Source organism: Mobula birostris, chromosome 3, assembly GCF_030028105.1.
Source record: "Mobula birostris isolate sMobBir1 chromosome 3, sMobBir1.hap1, whole genome shotgun sequence".
Taxonomy (NCBI): domain Eukaryota; kingdom Metazoa; phylum Chordata; class Chondrichthyes; order Myliobatiformes; family Myliobatidae; genus Mobula; species Mobula birostris.
The window spans coordinates 72405136-72428927 of NC_092372.1; the positions used below are offsets into that span (position 1 = coordinate 72405136).

General features: G+C 41.0%; 1 protein-coding gene across 7 annotated transcripts in view; it reads left to right on the forward strand.

Moving 5' to 3' along the window:
* arap2 (ArfGAP with RhoGAP domain, ankyrin repeat and PH domain 2) overlaps positions 1-23792 on the forward strand; it is a 389695-nt gene that overhangs the window by 144916 nt on the left and 220987 nt on the right. For all 7 annotated transcript variants that reach the window (XM_072252909.1, XM_072252908.1, XM_072252910.1 and 4 more), the window contains one exon: positions 3474-3543. In XM_072252909.1, the coding sequence (XP_072109010.1) occupies positions 3474-3543 (70 nt within the window). The remainder of the gene's footprint in view (positions 1-3473; positions 3544-23792) is intronic.

A 23792-nucleotide genomic window follows, 5' to 3' on the forward strand; every position in this document is an offset into this window, starting at 1 on the left:
AAGAAGGTATATCCTGGGTAGAGATGGCCCTTAAGATAAATGCTGCCTTTTTGAGGCAGCACCTTTTGAAGATATTCTCAATGGTGGGAAAGCTTGTGTTCATGGTGGGGCTGGCTGAGTTTACAACCCTGTGCAGCTTTTTCTGATACTGTGCATTTGCACCTTCATATCAGATGGTGATGCAACCGGTCAGAATGCTCTCCACAGTACATTTGTGGAAACTTATCAATGTCTTTAGTGATGCACAAAATTTCCTTAAAGTCCTAATGAAGTATAGCTGCTCTCATGCCTTCTTAGTAATTGTATCAGTATGTTGGGCCCAGGAATGATCTTCAGAGATGATTGCACCAAAGAACTTGAAACTGCTCACCCTTTCTCCTGCTGTTCCCGCAATGAGGACAGGTGTGTGTTCCTTCGACCTCCCCTTCCTGAAGCCCACAATCAATTGCTTGGTCTTACTGCTTTGAGTGCAAGGTGCTTGACAAGCTGATCTGTCTCATTCCTGTACACCCTCTCGTCACCATCAGAAATTCTGCCAACAATTGTGTCATCGGCAAATTTATAGATGACATTTAAGCTGTTCCTACCCACACATTTGTAGAGCAGTGGAATAAGTGCACAGTGTTGATTGTTACTGACTGTGATCTGTGAACTGGAAGTTATGGATCCAGTTGCAGAGGGAAGCACAGAGTCCCAGGTTTTGGAGTTTGTTGATTAGCGCTTGAAGGTATGATGGTGTTGAATGCCAAGCTGTAATCAACATACAGTAGCCTGATGTAGGTCCAAGGCCAAGTGGAAAGCCTGTGAGATTGCATCTGTTGTAGATGTATTATGGCAATAGGCAAATTGCAGCGGCTACAGATCCTTTTGTAGGCAGGAGTTAAGTCTAGCTACGAGCAACCTCTCCAAGCACTTCATCACAATGGAGATGAGTGCTAATAGGAGTAGCCCACCCTGCACTAGTATGATTGATTCCCTTTTTGGAACAGTTGTAAATCTCCAACTGCAGGAGTGAGAGATTGAAGATGTCCTGGAACACTACAGTCAGTTAGCTGGTTGATGCAGGTTTTCAGTGCCCTGCCAGATACACTATCAGGGCCTGATGCCTTGGATTGATCACCCTGGTTTGGGTATGTCTGGTATATTCTTGAACACGTATACTCATACAGGTCTTGATGAAGTTGGTGACAATTGTGGCATATTGTTCAGATATGAAGATGAATCCCTGAATGTGGTCCAGTCCAGTGATTCAAAGCAGTTCTGTAAATTCTCCTCCTCCTCCTGTCTTGACCATTTCTTCATGGTCCTCACCACTGGTGCTGTGGTCCTCATTGAAAGGCACAACAAAATGAAAAGGGATGTTACTTTAGCTGTAGTGTATTAACCGTTTTTTTTGTGAGTTAAAACATTTGTTGAAGGGTTCAGTAGAATTTGTACTCTTCTGAAGTACTTCTTCAGAGTGTAAATGACTTGCTTCCTTGTCAGTTGTGAGAGTCTTGATTGGATGCTGCAAAAATTGTGTAGATTTGACAGATTTTGCCAGTGGTGGGCCTGGAGGACAATGCATTATGGTTAGGTAGATAACCAGGGTTACTTTGAGCTTCCATGTGCTTCACGTGGAAAGACCGGAGATGCACAGCGTCTTCCAGGATGCTGTTTCTCTGTTTTGGGCCAACAATTCTCACAGGACAGTGGGAATACAACATTTATTTTTTAGGCAGTTCTTTGAGCACCCTTGAAGCATTTCATCTCTCTTTGTAGTCTTTTACCGTGCTGGAATAAGGTATAAGTTTCAGGATTCTGATGTTGAAAAACACAGCTGACTAGTGGAACTATCTGAATGTAATCAGTGATGGCCTGCAAGAGGACCCTGACACTGGTTTGCTTCTCCTACTGCTAGTTGTATATGATTTTGTGGCATCGGTCCAGTGCTTTAAGATGGCTGCTATGCTAGGTACAGGAGAGGAGGCATCAGTACTGTCTGCTAGATTGAGACTGGTGTCACGTTTTACAGTCTTGTATAGCCAAAGGGTGGTGCGGTGATGCAGCATTTTGTCATCAGTGTCTGTCTTTGAGTGATGGCTCCTGGAATACAGAAAGTTGTACATGTTTTCCAAGATCTCATTGCTATGGCTCTGTATTGCTGTGGAACAGCGTTTTCTAGTCAGTGTCGTTTAGAAGGTAACCTTTCCTTTAAGGTTATTTAGTGAGAGTTCCATTTTCTCATGCAGTTCAGAGAATGGTCAATGGCTTGCAGCCTGGCTTCACACAGTATTTATGTGCAGCCAGTGTATGGTAGCTCGAAGACTGAGGTTGAAATAACCTTGGTTCCGAAGCGAAGGTGATGCAGGCTGAACAGGTTTCCATTACCAGAACTGCTGCAGAATCTGTGGTCTTAATTTAGAAAATACTTCACAATGCAACGCAGTTTTCAGCAAGCACTTTAATAATAGCAAAAAACTGACGTTCATTTGCTCAAGTTGCATAACAAAGAGCTCTGCTGAGAGTAAAGCTACGATTTAGCTATTAACTTTTGTATCAATGGCATACAGTCTGCTGTAACAATAACACATTGGCTGTATAATACTGGAATTAGATGCTAGTGTGGTTTAGTAGGGTGAGGTGAGAATTAGCACGCCTTTGGGAGGAAGTTAAGCACTACTGAGCTGGATGCTGGCTGCAGTAATCCAGTCTGCTGGAAGTCATCTTTGAACACCTGTTCATTGGAATCCTCATTCACCTTCTAAATATATTTTCTCAAAACAGAATGCGAGTATAAAGAATTAGAACCTAGATCGTTTATAGAGTTATAACAAAAATAGGATTAGTTTTCTAACTTTAGTCTTAAAGAAACAGATGAGGATGCTAAACGCTGTCTTTTCATCTCATTTTCTCATGAAGTGCATGTTTTGAGCAGGAACCGCCATATCAACACGTGATGCATTCTTGCTGCTGCGTCTGCTTGCTTCTCCTACTGCTAGTTGTATATGATTTTGTGGCATCGGTCCAGTGCTTTAAGATGGCTGCTATGCTAGGTACAGGAGAGGATTTCAACCTGGTTTTCTGGTTTTCAACTTTGCAATGAATTTGAAAACCATTACCTAGTACATACAGTCAAGTTGGTTTTCTATTTAAAGTGTAGATTACCTCTGCTAAATAGTGGAAAGTAATTTCTGTTAAATGCTAGAAGGGGGTAATTTCACAACTCAAGTAATTTGGTGAAACAACATCGTGAGACACCTGCTTCCCCGAATTTCAACTGTAATTTCTGTCTTTGGAAATGAATTGTTTCTGCATTATAAACGTCTTGCTTCATTTGGAGTTCTCTCAACTACATAACATTGATTCAAATGGAAAGTATTTTATTGGATTTTAAAAAGATTTTATATTTCAATAGTCTTTTTGTCTAAAGCTGAAGTTTGACTAATAGAATTTAGTCTCAGTGATTTAACTCTTTCAATGTTTTATTTCAGAAATTGTGTGTTCCAGAAACGATGGGTTAAGTTTGATGGAGAGAGTTTGTCATACTACAACAATGAGAAGGTATGTTTGAAGACTTGAGAGGTAATCTTATAGTGATTTTACCAAATTACGTTTCAATTGTTTATATTATTGAAAAGTTCTAGATTTAAGACAACCTGTATATAAGAATGCAGGTGGTTGGTAATAAAATACAAGTCAATCCACTTTTTAATATTAACCATCCTAATTTATTTTTCAGCATGTGCCTGTGTGCGTGCGAGTCTGTGCGTCTGCGTGCGTTCGTAATGATGTCTTTTTCCATCCTAATTTTAAATATTTTAGTTGATGGTTGGCTTGTAATTTCTCTTTTCATTGCAACGCTACTGAGTTTGATGCCTCAGTGGAGTCTGTGAGGTTAGGGGAGCTGCAAAGGAATTCAGTTCCATTCCCTCGTATGTGCACACTAACTATTGCTCAGATTTTGTTTAAGCGGGTTCATCATCAATAGAGCAAAACTCATGTTTGTCACCAGAAATTTTGGATTCATAAACTGCCTGAAATCTCATTGCTGCCTTTTTTTGGATTGTGTGTACAGGTACAAGTGTTTAACTGTGAAATCGAAACACGCTTAAAAGTAGAATGGCGTACATTTTTTTTCAGTTTTGTTTCGTTGTAAGGTTTAGTTATTCAAACCATTGAAGAAGAAGGAACAATTCAATATGTAGGTTGGCGCCTCTTATCATTTTTGTCCCACTAGAGAAATTCAAGGCAATTAAAATTAAAATTGAATTTAATTCCTTCAGAAGCGCTTGATTTTTCCATTGGTGATATTTGTAGCACACCACAACATGGTGCAGTTTCCTTAATTGCAAAGCATATGGAAAATTAAAAAAGGTATCAAAACTCTTAGATGATAAGGGTTAGAGGGTGGGGATTTGAGAGATGGGCAAGGTAAAAGAAATGGGAAAGAAGGACACAAAGCAAGGAATAATTTAGTATGCATCTTGAAGATGTTTGAAAGAGTTTCATGATTAAGACATCTGTAGGTTGAGAGGGGAACTGAATAAGCTCAGGAGCTACGTTCAATGAACATGAAAAAGTGGGCCTAGAGCAGCAGAACAAAAATGGTAAAGTGACCTAATAGTTAGAGGCTCAGAATATGTTGAAGAAAACATATCAAATATTACGCCACCTTTTGTGACTCATCAACCTGCAACAGTTTGCTGCCTCTTCTTAGTGTCGGCTTGTCTATATACTGGATCACTGCCTGGGACTTGATGTTTTGGTGATGAGATGTCTTTTTCTTTTCCAAAAGGAGGGTAGATGAGAGGATGGTTAAATATTAATGTCTACACTCCTTACTAAATTCTGCAATTTTCTGTTTCTTTCCATCTGCATCAGTAATAACCATTTTGACTCCGAGTTGTATAGTATGGTTTTTTTGGTCATGTTTCACAGCTCCGTGATTAACAATATAATACAGTATTACTTGTAACAGAATTCTTTTACCCCATCTGGATTTGCATTAGAGTTTCTGCCCAACTCACTCCCATCTTTTCTGTTCCTGAAAGCTAGTTCTCCTCTCTTGCCCACTTCTGATGTAAAGTACTGAACCTGAAAATGCTTCATTTTCCACAGATGCTGCTTGCCCTGCTGCATATTTCTAGCACTTTTCTGTTTTAATATCAGACCTTGTCCATTAACTGGTACTAGACACTCATTTCAAGATTCAAAGTACAAACGTTTGTACATTTATTATCAAAGTATGTCTGTAGTATACAATCCTGGAACTTACTTTTAAATCTTCACCTTCCATGCATTATGCATCTATCATGCTTTCAAAGTCTACACATTACATTTTGGTCATTTCCCTTCATTCTTTAATCTCTGTTGTTTGTCAGACACACAGGCTTCCAGTTTGAAGCACCCGAAGGAAAGCCATGCAGACACAGGGAGAACGTACAAGCTCCTTACAGGCAGTGGTAGGAAATAAACGCAGGTCGCCTGTACTGTAAAACATTGTGCTAACCACTACATTACCATGCCCCCCACCTTTGGTGATAGTGGCTTCAGCTAGTTTGACCTAAGTTTGGAATCGGCTTTCCTAAAGCTGATTGCCTCTCCCCTTTTCTTTAACATGCTCAATGGGACCTCCTATCAGGGCAAAGATTTTGGTTACTTGTCCTGGTAAGTTATGAAGTCATGCATCAAAACAGACCCCTTGGCACACCATGTCTATGCTGACTATCTGGTACCCATTTACACTAATCCCATTTGCCAGGACTTTATCCGGAGTCCTGGCAATTCAGGTGCTCATCTAGATATTGAATAAACGTTTGAAAGCCTGCCTCAACCATCCTCTCAGGCAGAGCATTCCAGATTCCAGTCAGCTGGTGGGTGAAAAATTCCACCTCTAATTCCCTCTAAATTCCTCTTAGTGATTCCTCTAAATCCTTCTTAGTGAGTCTTAGGCTAACGTCTTGGCTCCATTCTCCCCATTTAAATTTGATATCTGGTCTCCAGCTTAATTTTCCAACCAATTTGTTTGGGGATCCAATCACTGAGATTTCACCTGTGACTAAATGCCAGCCCATATTGAGCTGCATTCATGTGAAAAATGGGGAGTGTGTGTGCTGCTTGACGAATTAGCTGGCAAAGTCTTGCTAAATTATGTCATGTGATGAAGTGCAATCTGTAAGCTATATGCAGACATTTGCCCTGGTTTAACACCACGTACAGAATGAAGTAGTCCACAGAGCTGACCTGGATACCATCAAATGGGAAATATTCCTCAGCATGCAGCTTTGCCTTTGCTTTGAATTATTACTTAACCTTCGTTCACTTAGCTCTCTTCAATAAACAATTTCAACTGGTTAAATCATCATCCTGCGATCACCATCTTTCAACCCCATAAGCACATTTGATTGGTTTATCTTGATGAAAGTTATTAATGACCCTCTTTCACACCCTCCACATTCCTGTGTCTATTTGCATTAAGACACTGAATCACTGAATCATTAAGCTTGGATCACAGGTAGAGATTGGGGTTTTATATTTTGAGTTTTGCACTGAGCACAAGAATTCTCAGCTCCTTCACAAATGATTTCATTCGCTCTTAATTGCTTCCCTCTGGTATACCACTTTTCAAAATAGCAGCACCTTCGCCTCACGAAGACTTTACCTCACCATTCGGATTTGACCACAAACCAGTTCATTCATTTCCCATGTCTCAAACTTAGAACTGTTGACTGTGAACCACAGCCTTGAAACCTTGACCCTTCAATGTGAGACATTGAGCTGCATTGTCTCCTTACCTCTCTTCCTAAATCCTCTCATGATGCTGCTGATGGAACTGCCCAATATTTAACCTTGTGTCTCCTGTTAAGTGCAGATGCCTTCAAGACTCATGGCTGGAGATACAACGTTAATGTGTGATATTCAAGTAATGAAGTGTGGTTAAATTGTTCACTAAAGCAGGATTTGAACTGAGTGGTGAAATGAATGGTGATTTCCTGTATGCTTCTGAAGTGGATGCTCACGTACTTAAAAATGCATCCCTGCACAAGTTAATTGTGGTACCTTAAAAGGATATTATGCACGTGCTGAGGCGTCTTCCTGTCAATGAACGCATGAAAAAAAGACTAGTTTACCTTAGAGACTATTGTTATTGCAAAACCACATCCTTAAGTTTAATTCAGCATGAAAATTGTACTGATAGATTATTAGCGATAAACACAGAAGAGTAAAGAGATAGATTGCTGGTTTTCAGAATGTGTTAATTACTTAGAGTTTGGAATTAACATGAATCACAACAATGGTAAGGATTCTGCCAAGGTTGATTCATCCTACCCCTGCTCAACTCTTGCTCCCATATACTAACCAATAAATAAATCTGATGGATCCAGATGTTAATTCAATATATTGGACACATCTCATATAGGATGCTTGATTGTCATGCTAGATTTTCCTTTCATTGTGTTCACTTTCTATTCCCTTATCTGACTGGTGGGTTACTTTTGGTTATGTCGTGGCAAGATCTCCTAGAAAATATACCGAGTTTTGTTTTCCTGCTCTTAATTCAGATTTCTGGCATTTGGGATTAGTTCGTAGGGCTTGTTTCTGAGCTGCATCTGGCTGTTGCATATCCTCATGCAGTCCAGTTCATGTAAAACAGTAACAGAATGCAGAATGAAGTGTAACAGCAATAGAAAAACTGCAGTGCAGGTGTACACCAAGAGGCAAGAACAAAACGCGGTAGATTATGAGGTTAAGACTACTTGGAAACTATGACGGCAGGTTAGAAGCTCTCCTTGAGCTTGATGGTACTGTATGCACTTTCTGGCTTTCGTATCTTCTACACGATGGATCTGCCTAACCTATTTTTATTTTACAGATTACTTTGGCTACAAATTTTAGAACATAGAACAGTACAGCACAGGCCCTTTGGCCCATAGGGTTGAACAAACTTTTTAATCTACTCGAAGATCAATCTAGCACTTCCCTTCCATTTTCTTTAATCCATGTGCCTATATAAGAATCTCTTCAATGTTCTTGATGTATCTGCCTCTGGAACCACCCCTGGCAGTGTGTTCTATGCACCCTCCTCTTTTTGTGCTTTGGAAAAAAGTGATATCTTTAACACCCCCCACCCCCACTATACTTTCCTCCAGTTACCTTAAAATTATGCCCTCTTGTATTAGCCATTTCAGCCTTGGGGAAAAAGACTCTGTCTTTCCACTTTATCTATGCCTCCTATCATCTTACACACTTCTATCAAGTCACCTCTCATCTTCCTTCACTCCAAAGAGAAAGCCTATATTGCTCTCTGTGATGCTCTCATAAGGCATCAAGTTCAAGGTCAAGTTTTTGTTTTCTGACTGTACACATGTACGGCCAAACTAGGCAACGTTCCTGCAGATCACGGTGTACGCATGGAGCACATATCACACTCAGCACATAAAATATTACCACAAATAAATAAATTAAATATAATTAAAATTGTATATTGTGCTCAGCGCAGGTAAGCAGTAAATAGCTTGCTCTCCTAATGATGAGACCTTGGTGGTGGCAGGGTACTCGTTAGTCTCACAGCCAGAGGGAAGAAGTTGTCACCCTGTATGGCAGTCCTATTCCTAACACTCCTGTATCTCCTTCCTGAAGGGAATGGCTCAAAGAGATTGTGGGCTGGGTGGTAGGGATCCTCAACAATACTTTGGGCCCTTCGCATACAGCGGTCCAGGTAAATGTCACAAATGGGTGGAGGAGACCCCGGTGGTCGTCTGGAAAGTTTTACTGTCCTCTGTGGGATCTTGTGGGCCGATGTAGGTACGTGCTCTCTAATCCAGGCAGCATTCTAGCAAATCTCCTCCGCATCATCTCTAAAGCTTCCACTTCCAATAAAGAGGTGACTAGAACTGAACACAATACCTCAAATGTGGTCTAACCAAAGAGCTGCAATATTGCTTCGTGGCTCTGGAACTCAATTCTCCATATGCTAACACACTATACGCCTTCTTAACCATCTTATCAACTTGTGTGGCAAATTTGAGGGATTTGGGGATGTGGAACCTAAGTAACTTCTATACTTCCACACTGCTAGGAATCCTGCCATTAAGCTGTACTCGACCTTAAAGTTTGTCTAGCTAAAGTTTTTTGCTTAGTACTTCTGTGTGCAAGCTAATCCTGAATCCATGTAGCCAAGAATCCCTGGATTCCATGCCTCCTGTCCTTCTGAATGAGCCAGCCATAGAGAACCTTGTTGAATGCCTTACTAAAATCTACTTCCACCACATCCACTGCTCTATCTCCATCAATCTGTTTTGTCACTTCATCGAAGAATTCAGTCAAGCTCGTGAGGCACGATCTTCCTCTTGCAAAGTCATGCTTAATATCCCTATCAGGTAAAACTTCTCCAAATGCTCATGAATGCCATCTCTTAAGAATCTTCTCCAATGGTTTGCCCACCACTGATGTAAGCTCACTGTCTATAATTTCCAGTATTATCCCTATTACTTTTCTTGAACAAAGGAATCACATTTGCTACTTCCAGTCTTCTGGTACTGGCCTTCTACTACAGCTGTAACCAGTGAGGACACAAAGATCATCGCCAAAAATGCAAGTCTCTTTCTATTCCAATGTTACTCAAAAGCTCTGGCGCATCTCCGTTTTTAACATTGACATGTTCCAACTTATTAGACTGTCCTTTGCTGTCCTCACATTTGTCAAGGTCCTACTTACTGGTGAATTCTGAAGTAAGTATTCATTAACGACTTGCCTCTCCAACTCCAGGCTCATGCTTTCTCTTTTATCCCCAGTCGGCCCTGTTTTGTAACTCCAAAAACTAATCAGCACGGGAGAGTCGATGATAATCTGTATACATTTAGTTACATTTTTACTTACAGCAAGGTGTGCACATATGACATGTTATCGTCACTACATATACCATTCACGTGCAGTACTTTTACATATAACCTGTAATGAATTATGTAAAAAAGAATGCTTAATCAAACAACCCATTTTACAATACTGCTCAATTATTACTGATATATGAAATATTTAACAGGTCCTACCCTCATTCCAGTTATCCTGCTGTTCTTCAGATATGTGTAGAAAGCCCTTGAGTTTTCCACTATTCTACTTGCCAAGGCCTTCTCATATGTCTCCTTCTAGTTCTCTTAAGTGCCTTCTTAAACTCTTTTCTGACTACTTTATAACTATGCAGATCCCTGTTTGAACCTTGCTCCTAAACCTTAAGTCAGCTTCCTTCTTCCTCTTGACTAGATGTCCCATATTTCTTGTCAACCAAGGCTCCTTTGTCCTGACATCCTTTCCTTGCCTCAATGGGACAAAACTATCAGAAGCCCATGCAAGTGCTCCCTAAACAACCTCCACTTTTCCCTGAGTACATCTGTTCCTAATTTACGCTCCCAATTTCCTGCCTAATGGCATCATAAAGCATCCTCCCCCAATTAATTACTTTTTTACAAATGATCTGGTCCTTTTCCCTGCCCAGAGCTATACTGAAGGCCAGGGAGATATGGTTGCTATCTTCGAAATGCTTATTCACCGAGGTTTGTCACCTGACTAAGTTCATTGTCTATTGCTGGATGCAGTATGGACTCTCCTTTAATCGGACTGCATCACTAATTATGTCAGGAATTCTTCCTGGATATACCTAAGAAATTACATTCCATTTAAACTTTTTGCACTTAGAGGGAGCTATAGACATTAGGGAAGTTGAAGTCACCCATGACAACAACCCTGTTATTTTTACACCTTTTCAAAATATGCCTCCCAATCTGCTCCCTTTTTCTTCTGCTATGGAGAGAGTGTCTACAGAATAGTCCCAAAACAGAGTTTGTTCCCTCTCTGTTTCTGACATCCTTCTTTACTGCAGCCGTCATCCAAGATTAGCAATGCCACCCCCACCTCTTTTACTTCCCTCCATGTCCCTTTTGAAACATTGAAACCCCGAAACATCCAGCACCCTTTCCTGTCCTTGTAACAGACACATCTTTGTAATTTTCATAGTTTCATGTACTGAAGTTCATGACTCTTATTCCTGATATTTATCACATTAAAGTAGACACATTTCTGAGCCATAGAGCCAGACTCAGTGTCCACAGACCTGGTTGCTGCTTTTCCCCTGCTAGGATGTACCCCTCAACAGTATCTAAAGCAGCGTATTTGTTATTGAGGGGAGAAACCACAGGGGTACTTGGTATTGAACTGCCAACTGCTGTTCCTGTGGTTTTCTTAGGAAAAAAAAGGTGCTTAAAAAATTAAACACAACTTCCTCCAGAAGAAAGCTCTTTCTGTAAAGAAGCTTTGAAAGCTCTCAGATTGTTACAGACTGCATCTCCCATGAGGGATACCTTCTACTGTATTTCCAGATTTAGATGCTCTGAATGACAGAAAATGTATTGAAAGATTGCATTCCAAGTTGTCTTCTCTCTGAGGAGGTGCTTTTATCTTTCATTGATTTTCTTGGAGTTCACAGCTGAGATCGGGACCTTCTCTCTCAGCTGAACTACATTTAAATTTCTTTACCAAGCAATATTTATCACAGTCAATCTGAACAATGTGTTTCCTTACAATTCCACATGGGCTGTCTTTCCTCATCACATTCTTATGTTTTTGTTGAATGTATCCTTTTGACATTATTCATCAGGTTCTTGCAGAAACTGTATTCTCCTACCTTTGTGAAATTGCAAAGGATGCTCTGATTCCTCTCAGTTTGTCCTATTAGCAGAAATGAGACATTAAAGAGCTTCCACTGTTCATACGCTGTGAAGATCACTTTTGTTCTTTCTTGTGACCGAGCAGTGATTTTGTTTTAGCACCTAATCACAATTGCAAAATAAATTGACTGTGGGAAGTTTTGGGGAACAAGTGGGTCCTTTGAATTGGGTTGCCAGTGAGGAAAGTGCAATTATTGACATGTTCATTAGAACCTAGAGTGACACTAAACATAGCCTACTTCCTGTAGTATGAGAAGTAAGGTTGAATGGTAGTCGAGTTAACCCATGCACACTTAGAATCTCACTATCCAATACAGCTGATGTACAAGTCATTACATTGACAATCTTCCTTGCCTCAAGATAAAATAGATTGTGTTTTACTTGGAGATAGTTTGCAGGATACTACTTGCAACAAATTAATGAAAAGTGATAGGAACTGAATCCATTGGTACTGAATCCTTGTTTTTATATTTTTAGATGGATATGTGGATTTATTTTACAGCAAAAAGGAAACAAAATGCACAGGCCTTCATTGTTTTAGGGTCTTTTCATAATGTTATCTCAAAAAGTGGTAGAGTGGAGAGCAATTGTGTGCAGATTAATGCTGATGGTTAGACATTTGTAAGCCTTTTGTACATTGACAATTTGAGAAGCAATTTGACTACCATATATGTTTGCACCCTTGGCTGGAAACCAGGTATTTATAGGTCATTGATCATGAGGTTCAACATTGAATGTGCCTCAGGTTTGCCTATACGTGTAGGGATCATTTCGTGCTCTCAGAATTTGGTTGTCTAATTCACACATCAGGCCGGCATTTAATATGTCTCTTAAATATATTATTTTTAATATAGAACTGTAAGTTAAGAATCTTGAAGCGAACCTTGTTTTTCTATTACACATATTCATACTCGAAAATACATTGTAGGTTCAATAAATATTGTCCTTCCAGGTGAGGCAACACATCATTTGTAAGTCTGTTGGAGTGGTCTACTGTATCTGGTGCACCCAATGTGACCTTCTCTACATTGGTGAGACCTCATATAGAGATTGGGGCACTACATCGTTGAGCACCTTTGCTCTATCCGCCATAAGACGTGTAATTTCCCTGTGGCCACCCATTTCAATACAACTTTCCAGTCACATTTAGCCATGTTGGTCCATAGCTTCCTCTGCTACTACAAGGCCATACTCAGATTAGAGGAGCAACACCTCATATTTAGTATGAATAGCCCCCAACTTGATGGCATAAACACTAATTTCTCTTACTTCTAGCAATTTCCGGTCAAGGTGGCGCCAGCAAACGACTTCTTGGGCGACATCTTCCAGATAGGCAATCTCTTCAATTATTTCACTTTTTCTATGCCTTCTGCTTGTCCTTTTTGTCTTGTTTGTGTTACGGAAACTGTTTAAGCCTGTGACGTGCATTTTGGAACTTGACCAAATGATCTAGCGCTCTGCTGTGTCTAGAGAGCTGACACTTGGAAAAGACCAGAGATGTGGCACGGGATCATGAACGACTCCATCTTGAAGCGGCAAGGAAGATTGAAGCATCGAGGTGAATATGGAGGGGGTCAGTGATGGCTCCCAATGGAAGCTACTGGGGCGACGATGGTCAGCATGCAAGATGGCAGCACTTGGACCTGGTTTGGTGGTCACTTTTCATGGAAGGACTGAGTTCATACGGCTGCTCTCCTTGTGTGCTGATGGAAAGAAGTTTTCGATATTCTGAGATTTATGTGATAACTGGGCTGCACTTTATATTGGTCTCCTTCAATTTTTCGGTGTTTTCCTTCTTGTGGCTGATCTGCTAATTTTTTGTGTGAGAGGGGGTTTGGGAGTTTTGATGCTATGGTCGCTGTTCTTTTCTGCAAGTGGGGAATTGAGGATTGTTATTGTCATTGTTTTATTCTGCGGGGGGAGAGGTTAAGGATTTGTTGCCATTGTCACTTTTTTCTGCGGGGGAGGTGGTGGAGAATTTAAGGTTTGTGAGTTTTGTTTCTTTTTCTTTTTCATGCTGGTGGGGGAGGGAGGAGTTGATGTCTTTTAGTAACTCCATGGTCTTTCTGTATTTCCTGGCTATCCGAGGAAGACAGATATCAGAGTTGCATTGTAAATACATACTTTGACAATAAAATGAACCTTGAAACCCTGAAACGCTCTCCCCTCCTCTCTTTTTCTATTCTCCATTCCGCCTCTCCTCTTACCCCTTCTCCTTACCTGCCCGTGAGCTCCCTCTGATATCCCACCTCATTCTCTTTCTCCCATGGTCCACTGTCCTCTCCTATCAGAAGTCTCCTCTTTTCAGCTCTTTATCTCTTCCACCTATCTGCTTCTTCTTTCTTCCTTTTTCACCCACCTGCCTGCTCACCTGGTTTCACTAATCACCTGCAGGCTTGGTCTCCTTCCCCTCCACCCTACCTGCTTACTCTGGCTTGCTCCCGCTTCTTCTCAAGTTCTGATGTAGTCAGCTCAAAACGTCGATAGATTCTTCTTCTTCATCGATGCTACCTGTACTGCTGAGTTCCTCCAGTGTTTTGTGAGTGTTACAATATATAACAAATCATTGTAGTACATGGGGAGGGACAGGCATGGGGGGGGATTAAACTGTAAAAGAAATTTATTATATATTTGCTTTAAATAATTTAAGTTATTTTAAGTAATTAAAGTGCTGCAGTCTCTGGTGAACAAAATCGATGATCTCAGAGCTAGGGTGCTGAATCAGAGGGACATTAAGACTGCGTGTCTCCTTTGTTTCACAGAATCCTGGTTAACCCCTTCCATACCAGATGCAGTGATTCAGATCGATGGGTTTACTATACACCATCAGGATAGATTTATAGAGTCTCTCAAAAGCAGAGGTGGAGGAGTCTGCCTCATGATCAACTCTTCTTGGTACACAAATATATCAGTGCTGTCCCAATTCTGCTCACCAGAGCTGGAATAGCTAGCAGTTAAATCCCGTCCTTTTTACCTACCACAGAAATTTCTGTGATCATTTTGGTAGCGGTATACATTCCACCTCAGGCCAATGTCAATCAGGCTTTAGATGATCTGAGCAATGGGATCAGCATGCACAAAAGAGTGCACCATAATGCCTTCACCATCGTTTTGGAGGATTTTTACCAGGCCAGTCTGAAAAAAATCATTAAGCAATTACCATCAACAGATCACTTGCAAGACCAGAGGAAACAACACACTGGAGCACTGTCACACCACCTAAAAGAATACCTCCCATACTATTCCATGCCCTCACTTCGGGAGGTTTGATCTCCTGACTGTACTTCTACTCCTTGAGTATCTGCAGAGACTGAATACTGCAGCACCACTAGTGAGGACCAAGAAGGTATGGACAAGGGAAGCACAGGAGTGCTTATAGGACTGTTTTGAATCGGTGAACTGGACTGTATTTAGGAATTCATCTTTGAATCTGGGTGAGTATGCTGCAGTTGTTTCGGACTTCATTAAACCCTGTGTGGATGAGCGTGTGCCTACAAAGACCTACTGTACATTCCTAAACCAAAAGCTGTGGATAAACCAGGAGGTACGTTATCTGCTGACGGCTAGATCTGTGGCTTTCAAGTCTGGCAACCCAGGCCTGTACCAGAAAACCAGGTATGATTTGTGAACTGCCATTTCAAGGGTGAAGAGACAATTTCGAATGAAGGTTGGAGGCGACATCGGATGTAGGACAACTCTGGCAGGGTCTGCAAGACATTACTTCCTACAAAGTGAAAACCAATAGTATGAATGACAGCGATGCTTCACTACCAAATAAATTCAGTGCTTTCTATGCCTGTTTTGAAAGGGAGAATATAACTGCAGCTGAGGAGATCCCTGTTATATCTGATGAGCCTATAATTTCTGTCTCAGAGGCCGATGTTAGGCTGTCTTTAAAGAGGGTGACCTCTTGCAAGGTGGAAGGTCGCGATGGTGTACATGGTAAGGCTCTGAATACCTGTGCCAACCAACTACCGGGAGTATTCAAGGGCATTTTCAACCTCTCGCTGCTATGGGCAGAAGTCCCCACTTGCTTCAAAAAGGCAACGATTATACCAGTGCCTAAGAAGACTGCCTTAATGACTATCGGCCAGTAGCACTCACATCGACAGTGATGAAATGCTTTGAGAGGTTGCTCATGACTAGACTGAACTTCTGCCTCAGCAAGCACCTGGACCCACTGCAATTTGCCTATCACCACAATAAGTCAATGGCAGATGCAATCTCAATGGCTCCTCACATGGCTTTAGACCACCTGGACAACACAAGTACCCATGTCAAGATGCTGTTCATCAACTCTAGTTTAGCATTTAATACCATTATTCCACAATCCTGATTGAGAAGTTATGGGACCTCGGCCTCTGTATCTTCCTCTGCAATTGGACCCTTGACTTCCTAACTGGAAGACCACAATCTGTGCGAATTGATAATAATATCCCCTCCTGGCTGACGATCAACACTGGTGCACCTCAGAGGTGTGTGCTTAGCCCACTGCTCTACTTTCTATATACCCATGACTGTGTGGCTAGGCATAGCTCAAATACCATCTATAAATGATACAACCATTATTGGTAGAATCTCAGATGGTGATGAGGGGGTGTACAGGAGTGAGATATGCCAACTAGTGGAGTGGTGCCACAGCAACAACCTGGCACTCAACGTCAGTAAGATGAAAGAGCTGATTGTGGACTTCAGGAAAGGTAAGATGAAGAAAACACGTACCAATCCTCAGAGAGAGATCAAAAGTGGAGAGAGTGAGCAGTTTCAAGTTCCTGGGTGTCAAAATCTTTGAGGACCTTAACTGGTCCCAACATATCGATGCAGTTATAAAGAAGACAAGACAGCGACTATACTTCGTTAGGAGTTTGAAGAGATTAGGTATGTCAACAAGTACACTCGAGCACTCCTATAGATGTACTTTAGAGAGCATTCTGACAGGCTGCATCACCGTCTGGTACGGGGGGAGGGCCTACTGCACAGGACCGAAAGAAGCTGCAGAGGGTTGTAAATTTAGGTGGTTCCATCTGGGGTTCTAGCCTACAAAGTACCCAGGGCATCTTCAAGGAGCGGTGTCTCACAAAGGGAGCATCCATTATTAAGGACCTCCAGCACCCAGGGCATGCCATTTTCTCACTGTTACCATCAGGAAGGAAGTACAGAAGCCTGAAGGCACAGACTCAGTGATTCAGGAACAACTTCTTCCCCTCTGCCATCGGATTCCTAAATGGACATTGAAGACTACCTCACTTTTTTATTATATATTATTTCTGTTTATTGCATGATTTTTAATCTATTCAGTATACTTATTTATTATTATTATTATTTTATTATTTTTTCTATATTATATATTGCATTGAACTGCTGCTGCTTAATTAACAAATTTCACGACACATGCCAATGATAATAAACCTGATTCTTATTCTGACATTTTTTGAAAACCTGAAAAGCTGCCTGGGCTGCTGAGTTCCTCCATCATTTCGTTTGGTTTCCAGCATCTGCAGAACTTCCTGTGTTCATTATTTGTTATGGATGTAATTGGATGTTCCTTTGCCTATTTTGTTTACCCTGCACCGTAGGTGCTGTCTCTCCACAGAAAAAAAAAGATGGAAGGTAGATATGAAAATCATTTCAAAGCCTGATTTTTCTTTGCTTGTAGATATGTTTTATTTTCTCATATTTCATGATTATCAATTGAAATGTTGAAAATCTATATTCTAAGAAGTGGTTGCGCACAGCCTGTGTTTGACCGGGAGGTGTTCATATCATGCAAATGAAAAACTGTGAGCACAGAATGTTTACCAGAGGGCAAAGGAAGTGGTCTCCTGAGCTACCCTGCTCTTTGATATGATCTTTCTATACCTTTGTGTATAGTGCTGTTGGTGCTGGGATTAGATCATTTGCCAGACCTTCTCAGTTCGTGAATGATAGTCAAGTAATCCAAAAAGCTGCAGCAATGGTAAATCAGACCTCTTAAATGTCAGCAATATATGCTAATGGTCAATGTCGCAACTGGTTTCTAATAATCATAATAAGGCACAGCTATTAAGCTGTAAGCCCTTGAGAAGGAGAAAATCAGACTTCATGATGATGTACTCAAGCAGCTAAGCACATGTTGCAGATTACTTGCTATTCTGTTGCATGACTAATTAAAATTGTGCATCTTCACCAGGCAGTGACAGAACAGCCTTGTTAATGTATTATTTTAAGTGCCTAAGAATTGGAGAAATGATTATTGAAAATAGAGTTGTATCTTTTCCTGTCTCACGTGGCATTGGTCATGGTGCTTTCTTGGGTGTTTGATTCATAAATTAGTTTGATGATTATATTATAGGAAAAGCATTGACATTTGGGATTAGGAGACCCCAGAGAGTATACATTTGGACCTTAAGATCAGTAGGATTGAGAAGCTAGGTTTAAAAGCATAAACCTCTATTAAGGGAGCCAGGCGAGCACTCAACGCAAGAACGTAAGAAAATAGGGGCAGCACTAGGGACAGCCAGTTTTTCAATCCTTGCTAACACACTAAATAATGACGTACTGGAAGACGTTAATACCTTAGGGGGTCTGGGTGCTCTTGAACACCAGTCACTCAAAGTAAGTTTTGCAAGCAGTTAAGACAGCAAATAATATCTCGGCCATCTTTGCAAGAGATTTTGAGTACAGCTGTAGGGATGGAGTTGTGAGAGCTTGGCAACACCAGACCAATACAGTTTTGCTTTTTTTATTAAACTAAAGAATCTGTTTTCCATAGAATACAGTAAATGTTTGGGAGACTAACTCATGATATTTTGCTGACTTATATGAACCTACACCATGATCAATCTAAACTTTCCCTCTTACACAGCCCATAACTCTCAATTTTTTTTTACATCCATGTGACTATCTAAAAGTCTTTGAATGCTCCTTTCGTATCAGCTTCTACCACCATCCCAATGAGTCATCCACCACTCTGTATTTAAAAAAAACCTCTGACATCCTCCTTAAACTTTCCTCTATCCAAATGAATATTCACTGGCATTGGTCCTTGCCACCCTGTCCACTCCTAGTGCAGAGACACAGGAAAGAGTACGTACTGTAATTAGTCCTGATGCAGGGTTTTTAACTCAAATATTAGAAAATCCTCCCCCGCTTCTTCCTCAACCCCGGCCAGCCAGATGTTGCCCAGCCTGTAGATTTCTTGCAGCACCCGATTCTTAGGATGATGTGCCTGTTGTACAAGGAGAGATTAAGTCCAGCCAGTGTACTGTATCATCATAAAAACAAGAAATTCTGCAGGTACTGAAAATCCAAAGGATGCTGCCGGACCTTCTGCGTTCCTCCAGCATTTTGTGTATGCCACTGTGTTTCGAAAATTGAGAGGAGATCTAATTGAAACATTGATTTTCATAAATTCTGTTGTATTTCTTTATCTTCCTATATATGCTTGCAAAGAAAATAAATCTCAAGGTAGTATGTGGTAACATATACCTACTTTGATGATAAGTTTACTTTGACTTTCAGATTTATCAGGATGCTGCCTGGTTTAGAAAGTATGCATTATGATCAGAGATTAAGGGAGCTAGGGCTTTACTCTTTGGAGAGAAGGAGGATGAGAGGAGACATGATAGAGGTGTACAAGATAATAAGAGGAATAGATAGAGTGGATAGCCAGCACCTCTTCCCCAGGGCACCACTGCTCAATACAAGAGGACATGGCTTTAAGGTAAGGGGTGGGAAGTTCAAGGGGGACATTAGAGGAAGGTTTTTTACTCAGAGAGTGGTTGGTGCGTGGAATGCACTGCCTGAGTCAGTGGTGGAGGCAGATACACTAGTGAAGTTTAAGAGACTTCTAGATAGGTATATGGAGGAATTTAAGGTGGGGGATTATATGGGAGGCAGGGTTTGAGGGTCGGCACAACATTGTGGGCCGAAGGGCCTGTACTGTGCTGTACTATTCTATGTTCGATGTTCTAACAGGATGAGTGAAACTTGTTTCTCCTGGCTGGGGGCTTACAGTCTCATCTTAGACTTAAGATGACTCAGAGGGTGGTGAGTCTTGTAATTCTGTACTACAGCAGGCAGTAGGAGACACTGACTTAATTTTAAAAGGAGGTGGATAGACTACTGGACAACAAAAGATTTCAACAAGCATGGAGAGAGAGAGAAGTGGAATGTGATTTAACCACAAATATATTGAATGGTGGAGCAGGTTTGAAGGACTAAATGGCCAACTTCTACTCCTATTCTCCTGTTTTCTGTGTTTCTATGAAAGTAGTTGATTGCTTGTACTATGTGTATTAAATGAGCCAATGCCATGGTAATGAAGCATCTTTTTCTGTCTGCTGCACACAGATTTTGTAGTTGTTGTCATATATCATAACAGAGAAATTTGACCTATGATATTAATTGATTCACCAGATATGAAATACTTCAATATTTCCATGTGTTTAACAGCTTTCCACTGATGAGACTAGAAGCATTTGTTAGTGGCAATGCTATTTGGGTCAGATAGATGTTATTACTGCTAATTTTCTCCAGTGCTGTCGGCGCATTGCAGCTTTAATGCGAAAGATAAATACAGACAAATTCTGATTGCAGAAATCGATTAAAATGAAAAGCCTAATTGCATTTTTTTCATACAAATAGCTACAAAAGACATTGGTGCCTGAGATACACTATGGTTCTGTAATTGAAGTGGAAAAAAAAAGAGGAAAGCTGCTGGTGGGATTAAATTATTCCTTAGCACAAGCCTGGAATAAAACAAGCAATGGCTCTGTTATTCTTGTTAAATGTCATCTCCCCACCTCCCCCCATAAATAACTTATTTTTTTCACTGGACAAAATCATTTCCAGACAAATTGGATGAGTCACCCAGTGATGCTGAGTGATGTCCAGCGTGGCTCCTTTCAAAGCTTCACGTGTACCTAGAGCTCTACATTACTCTTGCACCGTCCATGCATGTACCTTTCCTAGTTTTCCTCCCTCGCCCTTTCACTGAACTTGAAGCAAAAATTGTTTGCAGAGGTTCACTTTGGGTAATGGTGCAACCGACTGCCTAGACTAACAGGAGACTCAAATGACTGCCAGATCTGGAATCTGCAACAAAACACAGAAAGCTGGAGGAACTCAGCAGGCCTGGCTGCATCCATGGAGGGAAATGGACAGTTGACCATCTTGGTCAAGGCCCTTGATCTGGACTGTGGAAAGAAGAACAAAGTTAACGTTTTGGCTTGATGCCTTGACCCTGGTATTTACCATTTTTGTTTCAGATTTCCAGCATCTGCAGGCATTTTTACTTAAGTAGTTCAGTTCTGATGAAGGACCTCGGCCCGAAATGTCGTCTTTTCTCTCTTCCATAGATGCTGCCTAGCCTGCTGAGTTCCTCCAGCATTTTGCATGTGTTGCAGGAAAGTAATGTATTTGGTATCCACGATTGCTCTCTGCATAAGGTATTACATGGCTTTTTTGACTGCCTGCTGATGAACAGTTGATATTCTTCAGTCGGCTCACTGGCAGTGTTGAGATCCTAGTATTTAAATAGGTGAGCTTAGAACCTCCATTTAATGAATCACACAGCATTTTACCGTGGAACTCAATGGATGTGCCAACATGTAGCCCACTTTGAATATTGTAATGCAGTTTTTCTGGAGTACGGAAGCCTCTGGCTGCTCTTGAATGGTGTCAGTCAGCTTGTAACATTTTATTCATATTGCAGGCTTGGAAAAAGTGCTTTAAAGTACATGGAAAATGTGTAAAGTCAGATTTCTGTAAGTCAGTTCGTTCATTATCTAAGGAACCCTACAGTAGAAAATATTTCATTATCAAATACCTCCGTGCTTACCTTGCTTTGTGTCAATACTGTGCCATTTCTTGAACAAGTTCAAGTTTATTGTCATTCAATCACCCATGCATACAGCTAAACAGAACAGCGTACCTCAGGCAGCAAAGTGCAAAACAGTGCATATTATCACACACAGCACATAAAATAATATTAACAGATTTTTAAAAAAAGTCCAGCAGGATCTTGCCGTTATAGGAGTGGTATATAAGACCATAAGACAAAGGAGCAGAAGTCAGCCATTCGGCCCATCGAGTCTGCTCCGCCATTTTATCATGAGCTGATCCATTCTCCCATTTAGTCCCACTCCCCCGCCTTCTCACCATAACCTTTGATGCCCTGGCTACTCAGATACCTATCAATCTCTGCCTTAAATACACCCAATGACTTGGCCTCCACTGCTGCTCATGGCAACAAATTCCATAGATTCACCACCCTCTGGCTAAAAAAATTTCTTCGCATTTCTGTTCTGAATGGGCGCCCTTCAATCCTTAAGTCATGCCCTCTCTTACTAGACTGCCCCATCACGGGAAACAACTTTGCCACATCCACTCTGTCCATGCCTTTCAACATTCGAAATGTTTCTATGAGGTCTCCCCTCATTCTTCCCTCATATATAAGATAAACAGTTGCACCATTTGTTAGTCCAGGGGTGGCCACTATCATGGTTCTCCGGGGTCGTTACTGTAGACAGAAGGTAACTGTGCCATGTATACACAGTCATGTGAAATAATGCATTGGAATATGTACTAGGCTGGATTGTGCTCATTCTGGCTTGTTCCTTGCATCTATCCTTGAGCTATTCCCATGCTTGTGTTTTTGTGGTCTCACAGGTCCAAGCAAGCACCAGACCCTGTGTTATGGCAATCTCACAAGACTGATTTGTGAACAGCTCCCAGGCCTTAGAATCTACAAGGCCCCAACTGCAGAACACCCTGATGAACTTGTGATTTCTCGTGCTGTCAAAGGACGTTGAACTGCTTGTAAAGGTCACCCGTAAACATTGACATTAAAAGGTAGTTTGAACTGAGTAATAAAAATAAGAGTAATTTAACAACTCAGTGCACAGAAATGGTGATCTAAGTTACTTCAAACCTCCAAGTCAAGTAATAGAAAGAAAATAAACATTTATCTGCAGAAAGCATTTTCAATCCAGGTTGATGATCCCTAGTCAAGTGATGTGATTCAGTTTGCAGATTCCAGGCATGGCTGGAGATGGTGTATCTGATCCCTTGGTGCAGCATAATTGAGCACTGTCCTTGGAGTCGCTACTGAATCCAGGGGTCAAAGAGGAACTCAGACACCGCAAAGCTTGATGACCCATTCCTGTACTGTAATGTGCAGTCAATTGTAAAGAGCACCTCACACACAGTTCTCGACTGAACCTCTGACAAATGTCAGTCAAGCTTCTGGCTAAGAATTAAGCCTCATTTCACAAAATGCCATTATAAAACTGAAGGGTAAACAAAGAAACGTAATTTGGGAGAAAGTATCCAACAGATTTACCTGATCAAGTACTTTGAAAAATGGAAGGAAATCATCTGGAGGATGCTTGCTATTGGTCTTACTACTCGGTTAGTCGTGTAGCCTCAAATAGTGTTTTGTTTCTTTTAAAGGAAAAGCTGACTGTTCTGAAAAAAAAAACATCATTTAGTGTGCTTAATCTGTGTCAGATGTTGGTGGAGAATATTATTGAACCACTTGGGAAGAGGCCTTGTTAGTGTGCAATTCATCTTCTTCAACACAGAATTGGTGCTGAGTACTGACATTATGGAATGGGGAAGTATCCATTTTTGGTAGTTGTACCTTGCCAATTTAAACTTTAATTTTTAAAGAAAACTCTTTCCTCAGGATGGCAGAAATGTTTTTTTTAAAGAATGCCAACATCAAAATCCAGGAATGTCTAAGACCAGAAACTCACTTGGCGTTCCAAAGCAGAAACTGCGGTTCATCTCAACTGTTAGTACTATGGATATGAAGCAATGAAGCACCCTTTGTTAGATATTTATCTACCTTTGCTTTAAAATAAAAATTATGACTCTGCTTTCACTGTCTTTTGAGGAAGTGAGCTTCAACGACTCAGTCCTCTGAGAGAAATAGTTTGCCTCATCTTTGACTTATGCGGATAACACTTCATTTGTAATTAGCAGTCTCTAGCTATAGATTCTCCCACAAGGCAACATGCTCTTCGTGTCCACCTTGGTAACACCCCTCAGTTTCCTGTATATCGATATTGAAACCTAAACTCCACCGGGTGAATGCTAAATCTGTCC